At 39.1% G+C, this 21,206-nt stretch overlaps 1 protein-coding gene across 2 annotated transcripts in view; it reads left to right on the top strand.

Annotated features, from left to right (window-relative positions):
- The first annotated feature begins 5,953 nt into the window (after positions 1-5,953).
- Positions 5,954-21,206, top strand: part of COL13A1 (collagen type XIII alpha 1 chain) — a 158,496-nt gene continuing 143,243 nt past the window's right edge. For both annotated transcript variants that reach the window (XM_054983302.1, XM_054983303.1), the window contains exons 1-3: positions 5,954-6,019; positions 12,191-12,241; positions 20,742-20,777. In XM_054983302.1, the coding sequence (XP_054839277.1) occupies positions 5,981-6,019; positions 12,191-12,241; positions 20,742-20,777 (126 nt within the window). In that variant the 5' untranslated portion in view covers positions 5,954-5,980. The remainder of the gene's footprint in view (positions 6,020-12,190; positions 12,242-20,741; positions 20,778-21,206) is intronic.

Genomic DNA, 21,206 nt, shown 5'->3' with positions numbered 1-21,206 from the left:
AGCAGCTTTGTTAAAAAATTCTGCTTTAATTGCTGAGCTGTACTTTGAGAGAGAGCCAAACTACAAGTGACATCTTACACAGGTTGGACACTAGTTGGCTTCCCTCAAGTTTTGATGGGAAATGTAGGCATCCTGGTCTTGCAGCTGTAATGGAGAGCCAAGCTGTAAAACCAGGGCGCCTACATTTCCCATCAAAACGTGAGGGAAGCTGACAAGTGTCCAACCTGTGTCAGGTGTAACTTGTAGTTTGGCTCAGAGAAACTCAATTGCTAAATGTTTCTCTTGGATATAAAATGTGGGATCCCCTAATTAGTTTACAGATAAAATAAATACGAAACTTTAAACACATAAATGCAGTAAAATAAATTGTACTGTATACCATTTAAAAGAGCTATGATCTGTTTGAAGGAATAGATATAGCATCGAGTTTTCTGTGGGAACAAGTGTTCATTACAGTGGAAAGCTGGATCTAAAATGTATTAATCTCTTAGCTGTTTCCAAGAGGAGTATATAAGAATTACAGAGACCAAACAGAAGACTATTGCCTAAAAATAATCTTTATTTAAAGGAGACAAGATAGCAATATTGGCACTACAAAATTGTAACATTATACATTTAAACCAATAATCAGTACTTTGAAGAAGGGTTGGGTAGTATCTGTTCTATGTTATATCACCTCCCAAAGATGCCTCTGCACTGCAGCCTGCACTTTAGCCGTTTCTTCCCTGTGCTTTCTTGATTTTCATACATGTGGTTCTTTCAAAGACCATAATGTGGCATTTTCCTGGGTTTCTTCTCTATTTACAAAATGACGGTGAACTCTGAGGCCTTCCTATAGTTAAGAAGCTACTGTAAGAATTGATTTGCTTTTATCAGACAAACACCCACTGGTTTCTCCATCATATGTTCTCTACCCCCATGCATACAGTGCCATGAGCCATTAGATTTATTTCCTATAAGGTATATAGAGAAATAACGCCATTGCAAAATAGCCTGCTAGCTGCTTTTTGGTGTCTATTCATGCTGTTGAAAATGATTGAAATAAACTCCCTGTTCATACAGTTGAATGCATTGTAGGCAACACTAGGAAATTCTTGATTTCAAATTATAATCTGAAATGCTGACACCCAAGATACTTCTCCAAACTTTTGCTAATGGAGAAATGAACCAGGGTTTAAATTTGCAACATTCAAATTAGCCCTAGGAAAAAGAAAAGTGTGATGTGTTTTCATATATGTTGTGCCAGAAAATAATACATGGTTGCCAATTTGGTCCAGTATTGGAAATTAGCTCAAAGGCTGGCACTCTGATTTTCAGCTCAGTCAAGATTCATTCAGGTCTCCCCTGTTGTGCTATGACTATGTTGCAACCACCATTTATTGAATTAGTATGGAATATCCCTCTAACTTAATGTTAAGATTCAGTACATAGTGATCCATAGTGATGGCTTTTGTTGAAATTTTGAAGAATTATCTATATATAAATATTGAAATGTATCTACATCAACATTTTAAGACAAACATATCTCCAGGGGAGGGATTGCATACCTCCAAAAATATGTTCAAGGTCATATTTCCCACAAAACGTGTTTACTCTTGCTGTCACAGAATATAAACTACCTGCTGTAGTGACCAAGGCCTCATTCTGAAGATCAAAATCTTGTTCTTAAAATATAAAATATAGCATACTGAAACGATGGCCAAACATTTAGATCTCTGAGATTTTCAGGATTTTACATCAATTTTTTTTAATAAACTGTAGATACATTTTGACATGTATAATAACTCTGCAAAGTTTCACTGAAGTTTGCCACTGTGGTGCCATCCTCATGTACTACATTCTGTTGATTTGGCATGAAAAAAATGTAGAAGTAAAACTCACTCTGGACTTTTAAAGAAAATAACCAACTGATCTACTGTAATGCAGCATTTGTAAACTGTACTCTATCAAGATCTTTAAGACCTCAAGCATCTCACACGAACACATGAAGCTGCTTTACACTTAATCAGACCATGGGTCCATCAAAGTCTGTACACAGACTGGCAGTAGCTCTCCAGGGTCTCAAGCGGAGGTCCTTCACATCATCAACAACCTGATCCTTTTAAACTGGAGATTGAACTTGGGACCTTCTGCATGCCAAGCATATGCTATACCTCTGAGCTGCAGCCCTTTCTCCAATTAGCCAATAGTCTGGATAAAGTTACTGCTCATTACTGTAAATAATGAGCAAAAATTAAATAAATAAATAAATAAATAAATTTTATGTTTGCCAGTCCCCTGGAAAGTGACGAGGCATTTGACATGAAGGTAGTGACATTCAAGTGCTGATGTTATTTGTGATAAACCAGAGCAAGGTAGCCCTAAGAAGTGCTGAAAATGCCCAATGGCTGTTGCTTTTACACTATTGCATGTATCTTTCTGTCAAGGTAGATAAAGCTACACTGTATCAGAAGGCCTGAGGCACCAGGAAGTAAGGAAGATGTTGACAAATCTGAGAGAATTTGCAGCATAGTTATAAAATGTTTAGAAAGCCACGTCAGATGAGGGGTGAGGCTGAGGGATCCCAAATATGTGGAAGGTTGTCAAAGAGGGAGAAAAGGTTACCACATCCACTGAGAGGAAGACAAGAGCAATAGTTTCAAATGAGAGGGCAGTGGCTTTAAATTGGATGTTAGTAAAAAGTCAAGTATACAAACAAATCAACGATAGAACAAGTACTCTGGGGAGGTTGCAGTCTCTTTATCCTTGGAAAATTTCAAGAAAAGGCTGCTTTTAAGTAAAAACAGAAAGTTTTTCCCATTTAGGGCCTACTTTAGTTTTTCACTGACTGAGGAGAGGAGTGTCATGTTGATCAGTTACAGAATTCGGATTTATATGTCTGTAATCTCAAACTCCTTCTATGCAGGCTTTTGGTCACACCAGCACTGATGCACTGTTGGTAACAGACCATGTTCTTTCCAAGATAGTTATTTCAATATTACTGAGATACAGAACTGTGAGGAGGCAAAGGAAAATAAAATTATGCTTCATCTTCGTTCTTCTGTGCTGACACACATGGGGACTGCGCAGGCACAGGCCAGCCGCCGGAGAATTTTCTAGAGCTTCCATGGCTCCGAAGGGGCCGTTTGTTGCGCGCCTCAGCGACCGTTTTCCCGCCCAAACGGTCACGTGATCCTCCAGCGACCAACGGCCCCTTCCCTCAGTTCTCCCTTGCCGCCGCTTGACCAACACACTTCAGCCATAACACCTTAAAAACACCAATTTCCGTTACAGCCATCACAATATCGTGCATTGGAGTTCACAGCGGGGTAGGAGGGAGGGTTGTGTGTCAGCACAGAAGAACTCGATGAACATAAGTTACAGGTATGTTAACCCTGTTTTCATCTTCGTTCTTCTGTGCCTCCACACATGGGAGTGTACCAAGCTTCACACAATAAGGAAGGCGGGGGTGAAGTCCAACACAATTTTATTAAGCAAACAAGAACAACAATAAATAGATATGCATATATACATCTATGTAAAAATACTGTGTAAGGACACATAAATACTCAATATTTACATACATACACACCCCCAGGTACATATATACACTTTCACTCAAGGGTACCCAACATAAGTTACAGGTATGTTAACCCTGTTTTATATATTGCTAACACTGTGTTGTGTGATACTATCCTAGAAGATTCATTTCAGTGGAGGAATGTTTGAGGCTCTACCCTTGAGCAATAAGTCATGGTGACTAGCACATATACAACCAAAACCTTCTAGGAAGGTGTGCTTGGTATAGTTAAGAGTGTACCTACCTAAGTGGATGAAACTGCAATCAACAGACCTAGTAGGATTTAACTCCATCCTTTTTTAAGTCATAGTAGCTGCTAGAGAAGGCCCATTCACAAGCTGCTCCTCTAGAGGACAAACCAGAAGAAAAGTTCCTGCTATCATTCATCACACTCATGCCAGTCTGCAGAAGATGGAGCTGTGAGCCAGGCCCCACGTTATTCTTCCCAGCTGAGACCATCCGTGGTTTTCTTGTTGAGAGTTCTGAAAGCACCCCTTTCTGACAGACAGAGAAGGGTACACGAGTGGCTAGGCTTCTTTGCTTGTTATTTATATCTCTTCTTAGTGGCTCATTTTCCCTTAGATTTGAGAGGAGAAGCTGCTAAACAGACAGACAGATAAGGAGAGCTAAACAGTGGGTGAAAAAAGCTGGCCAGTGGCTCTCCCTTTGTGTTTGAATGCAAATGTTCCCAACTTTCTTGGCCTATTGTTGAATAAGCCTTCAGAAGTCTCCATAAAATGTTCTGACAGTATCCATCTCTTATTGAAGAGATTCTAAGCCAGTTCTTGCTCATAGCAACTCCATATATACAATACACAATCATCAAGGAGTGTGTGTTTATGATATAGTATCAATGAGGCTGTAGGTATAGTAAGTTGTGTTATATGGTCTAAGCAGGGCAGTTTATCACAGAACCACTTTATTATTGCTAAAACTCTTGTATGGGTGTCAATAAGCAATGTTTCTCATACCATTATCTAAGGCCCTCCCCCTCAGATCATCATGGTATACAGTTTTTCTAAGTTTCCCTTTTTAGGTGGAGGAAGATCTAGGGTCAACATCCTTTGTCTGATATAACCTGGAATTGCTGAGCGATGTAAAATTTGCCCACAAAAGAAAAAGCTGCAGATACCTATACAGGGACATAGACTCATAGCCACTTAACAGCAGATATTAAGCTAATGAATTCTAGGTTTTGTTACTAATAAGGCTGTGCCAAACTTTCCTGAGAATTTTTTTTGCTAGTCTCATTGAAACATATAGTTTTGTTTGAAATTCTACAGATGATTTATCTGCAGAGAAGCCTCCAAATTCACTGTGTAGCCCACTGGCAGTAATGAAACTAACAGTGCAATCCTAAGTGGTGTTACATCTTTCTAAGTCCATGAAACTCAGTGGGCTTAGAAGTAAAAGCTAATAAGCTTAGAAGGGTGTAGCTAGGCGAAGGATTGTGCTATAAGTTGGCGAAGTGCAGGTGTTCATCTGGTTCAAGTACAAGAGCTTCAAAGTTTTCTCTTAAACACACAATTCTCACCTGTTTAAACCTGCTGTATAGTAAAACACCTTCCAATTATGTTTGATCATTCATCGCTTTGTCTTGCCAGCATTCCAAAGGGATGTCTTTATTTTGATTATTATTATTCAAGTGATTAGAAGCATCTTGGTTTGAGCAAGGCCATCAGAACTGACCCTATCAAAGAGCCAGTCTTTCTCAATAGCCGTGGGTCTACAATCCTTGTTGGATCTGTTGTTGCTTCTGCATCAGGGACATCAGCTCAAATCCAGGCTGGCTTAGCTAACGCTGTGAGCTGATTGCTAACACATACCATTTATTTTGCCATTGTTGAATTCAGGTGTTGATTCGTAGTGTCAGCTGCAGCTGCTGCCTTCCTCAGATTCTGTAGACTGTCTAAACAAATCAATAACTAGACTTCAGCTTGGGAAGTCTCATGTATGAATGCTCCCTTCCAACAAAATCCCCCGTTCCCAAAGAAAAAGCTAAGCTGGACCCTATCGCTTGGATGTGATAGTTTGCTACATGTGGGAAGGATTTTTTTGTAAATATTGGGAATAGTTGGTAATGCAGTTTGAATTTAAAGTTCAGACCTACAGTCTAAAGTAGTGGATTCCAGGAACAGTCTTTCCATGCTTTGCATTTTCTACAAAACCTAAGCTTTTCTTCCCTGTAATAGCAATATAGAATTCCTAAAGGTGTAGAATAAGTGGGATGGAATTAGAAACCAAAGTCACCTTTCTTTGTGCTTGTGTGTGTGTGTATTAAACAAAGCATGTTTGAAGGGGGTGGGGTTGTGCCTATCTGTTTTGTTTGTGGGGCTTAGTGTGCCTTAACACTGACTCCTGTGTTTGTGTCTCTCTTTCTCTCCCCCTTCACTCTCTTGCATGTTGCTGTGACTGCTGTAAATGGTGGCCCAGGGACTAAAGGGGCAACTTGGAGAGAAGGTGAGTCAGCCCTTTTCAGCTCATCACTTGTCAAGCACTGCTTGCATCTTACGGGGCAAAAATCCCCTGTAATAATGAACTAAACTGTTACGTAGTGACATACCTCACAGTACCCATTGGCTTTGCCCTGAAAAATAGGTTGCCAATTGGGTGGTTTTAAATCAGTTCCCAGTCCTCCTCGTGCTTGGCTTTAAAAAAGCACATCCCTTCCTACTCTCTGTGCTAGTCAATGGCTAATTTTAGAAGAACATACTTCATACAAATTAATATTTGCAAATAAGTAATGACTGGGTGGGGTTTTTTACTGTGTAGAAAGAGCCCACACATGTTCTAAGGTTGACAGATTTTGATTTGTTTACTGTAATTTATACTAACATTGCAAGAACTTATTTATAGGAATAGCCAGGCAAACTCAACATCTGCAACTGGACTTTTCTGGCATTGTTGAAACTGTTTTTCCTTATTCATTGCTGACAGTTGTGCTTGGTGTGGCCAGGAAACCTCCATGTGGAAATGTGGTTTACTGTACCAGCTGTGTCCTGGACAGCCTGATCCAGATGCTGGTTATTGGGCTGTATCCATTGTTCTCTGATTGCAGACCTTGGTTCAATCCCTCTATAATCTAAGAGGAAAGTCTCATAAAATCACTGAGGAAAGCAGGTGGGAGGGGCAAGAACCCCACCCCAATATACTGTGGTACAGTTTTTTTTACTCGGATTATGAGAAAACATTACATCAGTCCTTTCCTTATTTGGACTGAGGGAAAGGATAGTCCCAAATGCCTTGAACTGAAAATATCAAATCCTTTATTTCATTTTGGTCCTAACAAAACCAGAGCTTTTCATGTGCCACAAGAATGTTGCGTGTCAGATAGCAGCACAGTGTTTTCAGAGGCTGTTGCATCTTATTGTGAAAAAGTAGGAAAATGCTTGTTGCACAAGGTCTGCTGCAAGGAAATAACACAAAACAGCTGATTATTTAGAGAGACTGACAACTTGCTGCGAAGAAAACAGACAAAATGACATGATATATTCTGCAAAGCATCCCTGGATATTTTGACATTTTAAGGAGCTATAAATTTAGACCAAAGCAAATCCAAAAACAAAAGCCAGCAGTATATTTTCTTTTAAGAATAACTAAAACAACAAAAAATATCCATTCAGATTATTAGTTCTAGGGAGCTTGAAAGCTTGCACCATTTTGTGCTCTTTTAGTTGGTCTTAAAAGATTTTACATGGTTTTCATTATTTGTTTTGGGGTTTCTTGACTTAGAATTGACTAAATGCAACAGGTGGTTCCTCTGTTATTCATATGATAGTATACAAAATGTGTCTGTATAAGTGACTGTTATGCACCGTATTTTATAACAACAACAACATTTGATTTATATACCGCCCTTCAGGATGACTTAACACCCACTCAGAGCAGTTTACAAACTATGTCATTATTATCCCCACAACAAAACACCCTGTGAGGTGGGTGGGGCTGAGAGAGCAGGAAGCTGTGACTGACCCAAGGTCACCCAGCTGGCTTCAAGTAGAGGAGTGAGGAATCAGTCCCGGTTCTCCAGATTAGAGTCCCACTCTCTTAACCACTACACCAAACTGGCGCTTACTCAAATAAACTAGAAGGATTAAGGTTTCTTTTCAAATTTGGACCTTGAATGAAAATCACATACAATTTATGATTTTGGAAAATGTTATGATCTTTGTTCTATCAGTAAACCAACAAGACACTTACAAAATGAGGGATTATACACAGTGAACCACTTGAGCCAATTATATTGTGAAAGGCATTAGAACAAATGCACGAGAAGAACCTTTCAAAATACAAAAAGTATTTGGGAGAAAATTAGGAATTTTGTAACAAATGTTGCAGTTCTGCTCCCAGAAAAAAACAGGGACATACCAGATTTCTAAACATTCTGCCAAGGGTTCAGGGGGTATCAAGAAAGATGTAAGTGCCACACATGCAGAAGCCCTTGTGCCAACTCAGCTTAGGTGTATACAGGGCTACCATCTCCAGGTTGCAAACTTCTTAAAGATTTGCAGGTGGAACCCCTCAGAGGGGTAAAATGTCATAAAGTTCATCCTCCAAATCAGCCATTTTCTTCAGGGGAACTGATCTCTGTCAGCTGGAGATCAGCTGTAATTCCAGGCCCCACCTGTAGGTTTGCAACTCTATTATGATGGTGTATGAAGTCACAGTACAAGCTCAGTGCTAATCTGGTGTTCCTGAAGTTCCCGGAGCCATGAAAAACCAACTAATGTTAATATGTTCATCGCTGAAACCAAGTCTTCTGGAATACAAAGCAGATTCCGGAATGGCCAGTAGAAGTTCATTCAGATGGGAAAAGAAAGGTTAGGTTAAGTTCCCCCCACCACTCACTGAGTAGAACCACATGTATAATTCAGCCTCCCAACCTCTACACTAGCTTTTGCTTTCACAGCTGATGAACAGAAAATGTGGTGATTGTGGAAACTGCATCAACCAACTTATAGCAACCCTGGCTGGAGTTTTCAAGGCAAGAGACTAACAGAGATGGTTTGCCAGTGCCTGCCTCTGCATAGCAACCTCATCTTCCTTGGAGAACTCCCATCCAATTACTAACAAGGCCAACCCAGTTTAGCTTCCAAGGTCTGACAAGATTGAGCTTGCCTGGGGTATCCAGGTCAGGGTGACATGTCAAGTCACAACAGACTTACAGCAACCCCAGCAACAGGCTGTCAAGGCAAATGAGAAGCAGAGGTGATTTGCCATTCCCTTCCTCTGCTGAGTCTTCCTTGGTGGTCACCGATCCAAGTACAGACTCTGCTTAGCTTCCAAGATCTGATGAGATTGGGCCATACCATGCTGCCTTCCCTCAACAAGAAAATACCCACGCTATATTGAGTTTCATTCCTTCATGCATCCCTTTCAAAAGAAACTTAAATAATTTTATTAACTGCATGAAACATGTATATTAACAAATGCTTCGGGGATGTGTGACTTGGGTAGAGATCTAGCAGAGAAATAAACTGAAAGATTATTATCAATTACAATTTTGAAATAAATGTAGAGAGGAAGCCAGCAAGAGGGTATTGATTGGCGATCAGGCCAGAAACTTAACATATGCCTTGCAAAGCATGTTGTGTATTCCCCTCTTGGATTCACACCTTAACATGCTGTGGGGCTTTGAGTGTGTCAGTGAATGTGAGAGTCATATTGTAAAGCGTGCAGACATGGTCAAGAGTCTAAACTCCTAGTAGAGTCATACACGGCAGAATACTCAAAGCTGAGAAACCAGACTAAGATACATCCATGCACTTCAGGAATCAATGGTCACATCAGCAGAAGAGAATTGACTGTTCCAATGGTGATGGAAGTGGAGGGATTCTTGAAAGCTAGCTACTGGGCAGCAGCAGTAGTGGAAGGTGACACTGGCAGAGGATGTTTCATAGACAGCAGCAATGACACTTCAGTAACCCTGGTTAGTACTGTGCAGAAGGCAGCAATGGTAAATCACTTCTGATCAACTTTTACCTGTGGATGATGTCATGTCAGTAATTAAACCAAATATTTCTCTGAAATATACAATGGAACAAATAATTAAGTTTGGAATTTATTCTGGATACAAATTAAATAAAAAGAAAACAAAGATAATGTTATTAGCGACAACTAAAGTAGAAGAAGTGGTAGAAAAAATAACTGAATGTGTTGTTACTCAAAAACCGATAAAATATTTGGAAATATATGTAACAGGACAAAATGACTGTCTTTATAAAGATGATTATCAAAAGGTTTGGGAAAACATTATCAAAGATCTGCAAAGATGGGAAAGGTTGAAAATTTCATGGTTAGGGAGAATTTCTGGAGTCAAAATGAATATATTACCAAAGTTTTTTTTCTTTAATAATTAACAGTGCAATCCTATGCAGTTACTCCAGTCTAAGCCCACTGAAGTCAATGGCCTTAGACTGGAGTAACTCTCCATAGGATTGCACTGCAAATTATTAAATCATATAAACAATGATACAAACCAAAGGGTACCATAAAACCATGAGATACAGAGAGGAAAAAATCATAAAATTAAACCATGGAAAACAGTAAAAGAAACTACATTTCACAATCTGTTACAAACCCAAGAATCACAATGGACAAATATCTAAACTTTGTTTCATTGAAGGAATTACACATTTAGCACATATAAAATCCAGAACTGGTTTCCATATTTTATCATACTCGAATAAAGGAACTACCATACATAAGTCCCCAAAGAACGGATTATGCATAATCCTACCCATTAAATATTGCTCCCAGATTTTCTGGTACCATTTTTTGAGCAATGGTCCTGTGAGCGATTTCCAGTTCCTTGCAATAACCAGGTGAGCAGAGGCAACCAATATTGAAACTAGAGATTTAGTATTTTTATCAAGCAGAGAATTGGCCCCAAAATTCCAGAGAATATGGCAATGAAAGACCCACCATGTTGGCTATCTCCTTATGAACCACCTTCCAAAAATCCTGAACCAGATGGCATTCCCACCACATATGTAGAGCCATGTCTTCCTGCTTACAAGATCTCCAACATAACGGGCTCAAATTAGCCCAATATATTCCCAAAGTTGACCTTTTTGTTTCAATGTTACCTATCTATATAAATGAAAAGATCTTTAAAAATGACAGAAAATGATAAACATTTTTATGGAGTGGAAAGAAGCCAAGAATAAGATTTAAAGTATTACAGGATAAAAAAGAGGAGGGTTAGCTGTACCAAATATTAAATTGTATTGCCAAGCAGCCGCATTAGTCTGAGTGTCAGACTGAATTATAAATTTATATCAAAGGAATGTTAATTGGAGATAATTGATATTAAAGAAGGAATAAATAATTATATATGGATTAAGAAATCACTAAAAAAATTCAAAAACAAGATGGCAACCATATTTTGAGAGATGGCCTACTAAAAATATAGTTTCCGTGTAGAAATAGGATAAGTCCACCAATCTTGCCAATGATGTCCCCAGTTGATGTTTATTGTGATAACAATATAAGAAAGAAAATTGACCATATAACCTATGAGAATATGATGGATAAACAAGGGACAATCAAATCTTGGCAATCAGTTCAAGATTAAGAAAAAAACACTCCGTGGTTATTATATTATCAAATGGTATCAAAATTGAAAGAACAAATAGCTAAAGAAGGGGACCGACTAAGAAAGTAAATGAGTTTTGAACAATTAATCACTGGAGATTTAAGACACCTATTGGGAAAAATTTATAAAACATTATTACAATATAACACTGAAACAGAGCAAATTAAAAAATGTATGACAAAATGGATACAAAATTTTGGAGAAAATATACATATGAATCAGTGGGAAAACCTTTGGACTAAATAGATCAAGTTTAATGAATGTCAGATATTAAGAGAGAACTGGCATAAATGTTTTATAGATAGTCTAAAGACATAGCAAAAAGTTGGTTAGTCTTAAAGGTGCTACTGGACTCTTATTTTACTGAACACCAAAATTGCTAAACCTCAGCAAGATCCAGGACGACCCAGGACCAATGTGTTAACCTTGTTACCAAAGTTTTGTTCTAGCAGAATGCAATTAACTAAATTTGATTTCCCCCCCTGTAGCAGAATTGCAATTTCAATTTTTCAAAAAAAAATAATGCTGCAGGACTATTGGTGCTGTCAAAATTAGAGATCCTATAGAATATGCATTGCCCAAACAAACCAAAAAGTGTGTGCTGAGAGGACTGCCTTTGTTTTGGAATGCCTACAGCCTCTTACAAAATATGGTAGCTTAACTTCTACTTATACTAAATCCCCCTGATTAGGGGAGATGAGGCCAAGAATGATAACTAGAAATAAGGCAAACCTGGCATTGCATAATAGTATTTGTAGACTACATGGTGAGATTATGCTTTTCTGTCATCATTTATTTGGCCAAATCCATTTTTTTCTTTCAACATGCTGTGGTTATTCACTTGACTATTTTATTATAAACCTTCAGTTTGATGCTTAGTGTTATTACATATTGTTACAATCTTTCCTTCCTTCCTTCCTTCCTTCCTTCCTTCCTTCCTTCCTTCCTTCCTTCCAATCTACTTTCCAATCTTATTTCAATCTTCTTTTTCACACATGCCTTCTGCTTCTTTCTTGCTGTTTTGCTCTCTGCAGGGAGCCCCAGGAGAAGCTGGCATGTCTATCATCGGTCCCCGTGGCCCTCCGGTAAGCTGCCTTTTTCTCTCTTCTCTCTCTTTTAATGTTGCAGGGTGTGGACAAATAGCAAAAAAAGACAAAAAAAGGCTATATTACTGGGATCATTTCAGAAAGGCCTGTAACTTTATATGATGTGGTTTTCATCAGTGGCCAGATTTGTTTTTATACTGAAATTGCAGAGTATATTGGTGAGAAAGCACATCAGTCTCAGAATTTTTTTTTTAAAGCTGGCTTTCCCTCATATATTTAAAATGGAAGGAGATATTTTCTGGTTCTAACAGAATAGCCCACTCCACTTTGGCACAGTACACACCCTTGTCTTTAAGCAAGAAGTCTTCTTTGTTTGGCTCCTCCTTATATCTACTTTAAACTGTAAATTGCTTTTATGCAACTTGCTGTGGTAACATGAATTGTAGAACAATCTGGATCCAGGATTTAGGGGAGAAAGCCAGATTTTAAATCTGGTTTCTCGAATCAAATCAGAGAATCCAGCATCCGATCTGGGAACCTGGATCCAGACCCCAGATAAATCCAGGTAAATCTGGGAATAATGGCCAAATAAATCTGGGATTCTCTTATGTGTCTTAAACAGACCAGAGAATCTTTCCTGGATTTCAGGAATTCTGGGGTTTTTTTTGAGATCCTTGAAACTTGGATTTGGATTTCCTGGAATTTTGGGGGGGTGCACTCCCCCAGAAGACAAATGACTTATGCCACTTGGGGAAAAATGGGATGCTTCTATCCAACTGCACAAGTTCATGGCTGGTCCAAGCATGATGTGTTCTCAAGGCCATGACATGAGCAGTGAATTTGGGCTGGTTGTGGGCCATAACCTCACTGGATCTAAATTTTGCAGTAATGGCTGTTGGGGATGGGGTAGGCATCCCCAAGATAATTTCTCGCCTATATATTGCACATAGGTCTAATAGACCAGTTGATTTTGGACAAATCAATCAAGAAACTAACAGTGACAATAGGAAAAGCATCTCTGAGCTAGTCCTTGGTGATGCTGCTCAGGAGTATTTTAGGAAGACTATGCCCAGGGCTTAGTACCATCTTTTAGGAGCTTCTGCATTGTTGTAGTTAACAAGAGGGGACTGAAAAGAAATTAGGTAAGAGAGAGAGAGAAAGTATGTCCAACATCTTTTTCACCTTGGGCAGAAAAAAAAGTAGACCACTGTTGCAGAAGCTTATTGCTAACTTCACTAAAATGGAGCTCCCAAGGTATTAGAAAGGCTAGTGCAAAGGGTATAAGGAATCACTTCATTTTATTGCCTTGGGGTGTTCAAGCTGTCCACCAATTCCCAGTGTATCATGCTAGAAAAAGATTCTGTCAGTTTCCTAGAAACTACTTTTTGTGCAAAGAGCAAAACTCTTAACCTGGCAGGTTGAAGAACACAGAGAACTTTTGTTTTGCATCAGGAGGTATGGGTCAAATGAAAAGGATCTCAATACCTTAGACTGTTGTGACTTCTGGTTTCCCAATTATCTCTTGAAGGTCCCCTGGCAAGTGTGTCTAATAAGAAGCAGACTGAGTTTCTTTTGAGACCACCTGGTTTCTGTTGTACAAGCTGGTGGATAGCAAATGTGGAGATAGAGGAGGAAGGAACAGTCTTGATGAAAGAGTATGTTTTGTGGGATAATTCCTTTAGCAGTCTAAATAGGGCTAATAGAGTTCTCTGGCCTCATATTAAACTATCGATGTTGCTTCTTCTGAAGGCACCACCCTGAGGTGGACCACATTATTCCCCACATTTTCCCTTTGTGGCCTGTGAAATTCAGCTGCTCTCTCAACCCTATTAAATATAGCTGGAACATTTTTGCTTTCTAAGTGTTTTTATTTATATTGCTCTCAACAACAACCTCTCTAGTTCACAGCATTCAAAATATAAGAGAAAAATTTCTACCCGTTAGTATTACTCCAGGAATTTTGTCTGCAGTGAAATTCTAAATGAGTTTGTAGGGCTTCTCAGGCAAAACATCTGAAGAATTTTTAGAATCTGGTATCCTCTTAAACTAAAATGAAGTCATTTGTGTTTTATCACTTAACACTATTTTAAAACTCAGGCATACTTCCCCTCCCTGCCCGCCTCTGAACAAGAGCAAAAGGCCAGAACTGAATGGTAGAATTCTTTTTTCTCATAAGGCAGACTGTCCCAGGCCTAATCCTTGGCTTCTAAGGATCTTGGGTAAGAAGGCTGGAAAAGAGTCTAGACTAAGGCCATGGAGAGCCACAGCTATCTAGTTAGAGAAAGCATGACTACTCTGAATGCACCAACGGCTTGTCTAAGTGAAAGGCAGCTTCATATATATTGTTTTTATAAATCAAGAATGAGCCTGTTGGGGGAATGCATAATTTCAACTTGGCCTGGCAAATATAAACAGGAAAATTGGTTACTAGCCAGGACTATGGAAGCTCTTACTACTGCTTTAACTTAGGCATATGTCCCATTTGAGATCTGTTTCTTTCCGCATTTTGATATATTGACTGAAATGAAAAGCAGACTGATTTATAGCTGTTTATTAACTACCTGTCAACAGTATTCACATGTTACCAGTCAGTGGGCACAGTTCAACACAGAGTTAGGCATGCTTAAGCTTGCAGAAATCAACAGACCTATCACTGCACCTTCTTCGGAAGTGTGGTCCATGATTTTTCTCCATTGCACAACTGACAGTTCTGTCCCGTGTAGAATTACTCCAGTCTAAGCCCATTGATTTCCACTGGCTCAAACTGGGATAATTCTGCATACGATTTCACCATAATGACAAGCTATCAATGTACTAAAGGCATAAAATCACACTGTAATTCCAGGTACAATCAGTGCAGGTCTTTGGACCTGACAATTCTGACCGTTGTTAAGTAAGAACTTAATGGCCCTATAAATAGTAACACAGATACAAAGCTGCAGCCTGCTCCCCCCACCACTAAGGTGGACCCCTGGATTTCCACTCCAGAGTCCATTCCTGGTGGCGCCACCGCTAATAATCTGCCGATCTGTTCATAAGCCTCTTGTGACCTGTCATTTCTGGCCCAGTCTTTGAGAGCCATCTCTATAAAGTCAAAGCAAGTGTTGTCTGTATCTTGAGACGACTTATTGCAGAATATTCTCTTAAGCTATACTGGGATGGAACTAATCAGTGGTGGAAGCAAAAACACTTTTTTTCTTTCTTCATCTCCAAATCAATTGCAAAGATGGTTTAGTTTAATGGTGACTTGGTGATAAGAATTAAGGAGCACCTTGATAGCAAAGACATGCAGGGAACATAGGAATAACAGCATGCTTTAGACAGATGTGAGATGACAAATAGATTCCAGACAGTCTTTTGGAGGCAAGATGATGTTAGCAATTGCACTTCCAGAGTTTTTCAGCTGCATAATGTTACTTTGGTGTCCTGGCTTGAACAAAGCACCGTGCTGAGCATGGCAGAAACAGATGCTCTCCCCAATTTGGCAGTTCCCAGAGTTCAGTTCTTGAGAACTTGATACAAACAACATTTGAGGAAGAGAAAGCTAAATGCTTCTTGGAATCTCTAATGGATGAACTTTTGCTCTGGCCTTTTATTGTCCCAAACAGCTAAAATGAGCAGCCGAGCAGTTTACAAGGAAGGTATCAGAGGCCAAGTTGCACCCTTTCCGGGTTTCCTCATTTAATCTTTTCTTAGCACTTTTTTGCCCACAGCAATGGTCAAACCAAGATCAACACTGTGAGATTTATTAGTGAGATCCTCTGCTTTCTTCCTCTTTTAGAAAGCTGTAGAGTGGATAGGCCATACAATTAATAGTCAATCATCTTTTTTTGGTCCCAGGCCAACAAGGCCAAGTAGTTTTATATGTTTCTGCCAGAGCAAATATTACCAAACATCAAAAGCCTTTTTTTAAAAAAAGGACTAATTCAGTTACACTAGCATTCTGTGTTTTAAAAATACCTCATGCTAACTGAAGCAATTTGAAACATTGGCATTCTGTAAGGGATGTTGAAAAGATTTTGGTGTTCATTCTATAGCCTGTGGAAGTTCTTCAGTAATATGAAGTGAAGAAGTGAAGGATACCCCTTAGAACAGTGGCGTTCAGATTTTATTCTAGGGAACTCTAGGTTTACTTTAAAATTAGGGATTTCCTCAAGAACAGGCACCCCCAGGGGCAGCTTATCCTCCTCTACTAGCCTTTCCTGGCAGTATGTAGCTGCAACTGCATGGAAGATGTTTTCTAAGGTGCATTCTCTCTTAATATGGAGCAACCATGAGGCTCAACAGGTCTGGCAAGTTTCTGAATATGTTTAAAACATGTTCACTGTTAATGTCTTTTGTTAATTGGCTGCCTTAGAAAGCAGCCGAAGCACTTGGCCGCTACTTTCACCACTAGAATGGCTGTAATACAGCTGCTCCTTTGTTATGTATCTTAGACCAATGACTTTTGGTCTTTATAAACTGAACCCACATTTAACCCCTTCTGGGGACCCACTAAACCAATACAAGGAATTGCAGTGCCCCATCTTTTTTAAAAATAACAAACAAACAAACAAGCTAAATATAAGCAACTTGCCCAAAATCACATGTATAGTATATGGCCTGATGGTTTACGGCTACTGTCTTTGAATCAGATCTCAGAACAACCTTTTATACGCTTTCACCATTAGTCAAATAAGGGAGCCTCTACTTGTTTAACTTTTAAGGAATTCCAAAGACCCTTCTATGGGGTAAGTTTTCTTGTAAAGAGGACAGTTATGATGTTTTGGTAATTTCTGTTAATGTACTTGATATATTGATTGAACAAGTTTATTTGTTTAAATGTGTACCTTGCATTCTCAAAGTGACTCTCTACACAGCCACATCTCAGAACTCCTTGTCTATCACCAAATGTAAGGCTCTATAGAAACCTAAAAGGGAAGGGCCATTTGGCATAATCAGGGCACATTTTTACAACAATATGAGCAAAAGAAATGAATGAGCTGTTTATATAATTTGGTAACATATCCTGGCAAAGTATCTCTGAAATTCCCAGAAAGCATATTTTCAGTTATACACACACACACACATTTCACACGTGGCATGTTTCCAAACCCTAAATTTTTGCAGAATTTGAAAATTCAATCCATACCTGCAAAGTTGTGAGTTCAATGTTCCTAGTAAAAGAGACAGTGTTGCTCAAGATACACAGGTGCACTTGAGAGGTAAGCCTTAATATTAGCTTCCAGTGCAGTAGTCATTGAAAGCATTTAACTAGCTATATGTATGGAACAAACAAGAATGGATTAATGGAAATTATCATACAAAGTACAAATCGTTCTGTTGGTGTTGCATCCCATCCTTATTTAGATCCGTTCTGGCCAACAACTATTTCTTCATGGGTAATATAAGGAGGAAATATGAACTCTAGACAAACAGGTCTGAGAGCCAGTGTCATGTAATGGCTACAGTGTCAAGATTAGGATTTGAGAAAACCAGGTTCTATTCTCCACTCTACCATAGAAGCTCACTGGGTGACTTTGGGCCTGTCCCTCTCTCAGCCTAACATATGAGGATAAGTAGAGGAGGGGAGAGTGGTGTGATTAACCGCTTTGGGTTTCCATTGGTGAGAAATGTGGAATATAGATGAAAAGATCACATTTTTGAGGCTCTGTATATATTACACACCTGATTGACCAGCATGAAATGCCTCATTTTATGACAGTTTATGGCGTTATGTCAAGAATTCCTGTAAAATTATCCCAGGCGCTGCAAACTGCACTAAATGGACTGGTGAGTGAGCCTGTAACACACATGTAATTGATTCAGAAACTTCAGACAAACTGTCTGGGATTCAGAGTGAACCCTTCTGCAATGCTACTTAGGCTTCTCCATTTCCCATTATTCATGTGAAACAAGACTGAGTGACAGTAGCTGAAGTACAGTTGAAGGAAAATTGGAAAACACATACTCTTCCCCACCCAACTTTATTCTTTCCAGATACACCAGAGTATTGATGTGTATCAGATCTAAACCCATACTTATACAATTTGGGGAGTAAAACTTCAGCTTCTTTGCTCAGGCCTTGCACCAGCTGTTACAACTTGGCTGGTGAGTCTAACTTGGAGTTTTGTTCTGATTGGCCAGTTTAAATGTCATTATTACATCACAAAACCAAGAACTAGTAGCAGTTAGCCACCACTAGTAGCAGTTGGTGAAATGAGCTGAAAAGAAACTGAACCAAAAACAGGAGCTTTGGGAAGGCGTAGCTGTAAGCAAGTTGGAGGCCTCTGAATAATTATTATGGGAAGGGAGGGGAAGAAGGGAGGGAGGAAGGAAATACACAATTACAGGAGAATGACTTGGTAGAACAATTGGTGTGGATACTGAGCTTCAGGGTGAGCTAAGCAGGAAGCCGAGACCTGAATGGTCCCAAGACAGTTGGAAGTACAGGATAGTGATGGAAATTGGCGTACATCCTCTACCACCCCCACCCCCCAAACCCAGGTGGTATAAGCTTTTGAGGGCAATGCCCTCTTCATAGTTTAAAGAACTCTGCAATCTGTGATTAATTAGGATTGGAGGAAGCACTTGCCCTGCAGTCCTAATTCCCCTTCATTCTCCCCCTTTTAATGTTAAAGTGATCCAAGTTCTTAAAAGCTTATAGAATTATGGACTTGGAAGGAGGGGGAAATTGAGGGGTGCTTTCCTTAAAAAGCTGTTATGGGCTCTAGCAGACCTGTTTCCCTTTCCCACCTCTGCCCCCCCCCCCCATTTTAACAGGCAAAACTGTTCTCAATATTCAAAAGCAATAAGCATCCTCAATTCCAGTCAGGTCATATAGAAAGGAAGGAGTTATTTTTTGTTACTTGATGGTATTTTTCTGCATGTTTGGGGAGTCATTCCAGTATGCAGAATTGTGCTTCTCTTTATTTTATTGCTATCATGAATTTCAGTATTAGAGGGAAGAAGTTGGGATGATAAACTGGTGAGAGGACAACACAGTTTTAAAAATCTCCTCACACCCATATCATCTCTTTCAGAATACTATGTTTTAAGGACCTGAGCAGACTATTCCCCCCTTTACCCTGTACTCCCCAACTGTCAATATATTGTGCTTCAGGTATAGGGGTTGCCTACTCAGGCTGTGCAGCCTCGGGAGGACAGAGTTTGAGGAGGGATCTCAGCAGGGTATAATGCCATAGAGTCCACCCTTCAGAGAAGCCATTTTTTCATGTAGTGAAAAGCCTCTCAAGACTTGTTGCTAGGGTTGCCAGATGGTTCCAACAAAAATACTGGACACACTTGATAAAAAAATTATCAACCTCCCTCCCCAAGCACACAATATGGGAAGTTAATTGAGGACATTCACATTACATCTTAATTTTTTCTTTATTAATCTATAACAAATCACAACCAGCTGTAACAACATAAATATATGTAGAGCATTGCCAATGCCAATAATTCATTCCAAATATACAAATACAAATTGAACCAGCCCTATTTACTTGTACAATTGCTGGATAGGGTTGCTATAGCTTCTGCAGTTGTTCCCATATTGATGAGAAAAGATGTATGCTCACATGGTTTGGCTTCAAGGTAAGTTTATAACTTACCATGTACACAATGTCCCCCCCTTAAGAATGCTATCATTTGTCCTACAGCTGAACAACATAAATGGATGTCCTTCCATGCATGCACAACAACATGACAGCAACCACAGAACTGACAACAATCACATTGGAATTGATATGTGTGAGGGGGTCTTGTAGGAAATTAGCATTAATTAGCAGAGTTCAAGTCAGAGACTGCGCATTGGAATTAATGAGAACAGACACACACTCCAGTATAGCTCTGTAAGAATACTTTACTACATAAAGGACAAAAATAGGGTTACATTGGATGAAAATAAGGAATTGCTAGACTGACTACATCTTGCTCGTAAAATGTATCTTAAGACTGACTGAGAGAGAGACTCTGAACAAAGAGCAATAAAACTTCAGTATATATCATTACTTAATTGCCCTCCTAATAAACAGGTCAACCAATAGAAAATCCTAATTCTACAGTACTTCATTAAGATTAGAGACTCCCCTTTCCATGGCAGGAATCCTTACTGGAGGCTTAAGTGGTTACATGTAAATAAGTTTAACTAACTAAGTAACACAAACAGATTAACTCTTTTGTGACTGAAATGGAAACACTTGCTAAATCCCAACAGATCTAAGGTCTGTAATCCTGAAAAATATTGCTAGGGGCTATACTTCAGTGAGTCACTGAAAAAAAAATTGTGTTGCTTGATATGTAGTCTTCTTGGTGGGAAAATATCTATTCAGAATTAGAGTCCAGTGTGCTAGCTTCTAGAAACTATAGGAATGCTACTTGTGGTACTTGCTTTCTTATGTTAGGGGCCATCTGGTCATGTAAAACAAGCGGACCTATTTTCAGCTGGCAGATGATGGAGAGTAGGAAATCATGTGGCCTGATGGAGTGATTAGGTCACACATTTTGCTGCATCGTCTGTTTCTTCTAATCTCCTTTTCCGCTTCTTTCTATTCAGGGACAGCCTGGAACAAGAGGTTTTCCCGGGTTTCCAGTAAGTGGAACTGTTAACACATGCCATTATATATGAATGATATATTTCCAACTATAGCATTGCTAAGACTAAACACCTCTCATTGCAGCTGTTCTAAAAATGGTTGGCCTGCAATACATCATCGGAAAAAGTGTTGCTATTTCATTCAGTTCTTTGATTTTTGTTACCTTATTTTTTTCAAATATATCATCTCATTTGGTAACAAATAATGCAAAAAAATATATTATGTAAAATCTACAGAGTTGTTTGAGTTAGCTTGCACTTCTGTCATTGTTAAGAATGTAAGGTAAAAACGATGTTCCTTAATTCATTCTGTGTTTGCATTATCTAAACATATTGTTTTCGAACACGTTGCCTCAGATTGTTTAACTGTTACTAATGTCTAAACTTTTCTTCTGGTTAGTGGATAAAAGGCAGCCAAAATATCAA

Source organism: Eublepharis macularius, chromosome 6 (assembly GCF_028583425.1).
Source record: "Eublepharis macularius isolate TG4126 chromosome 6, MPM_Emac_v1.0, whole genome shotgun sequence".
NCBI classification, from domain to species: Eukaryota; Metazoa; Chordata; class Lepidosauria; order Squamata; family Eublepharidae; genus Eublepharis; species Eublepharis macularius.
This window is presented reverse-complemented; position numbering and strand designations above follow the sequence as displayed.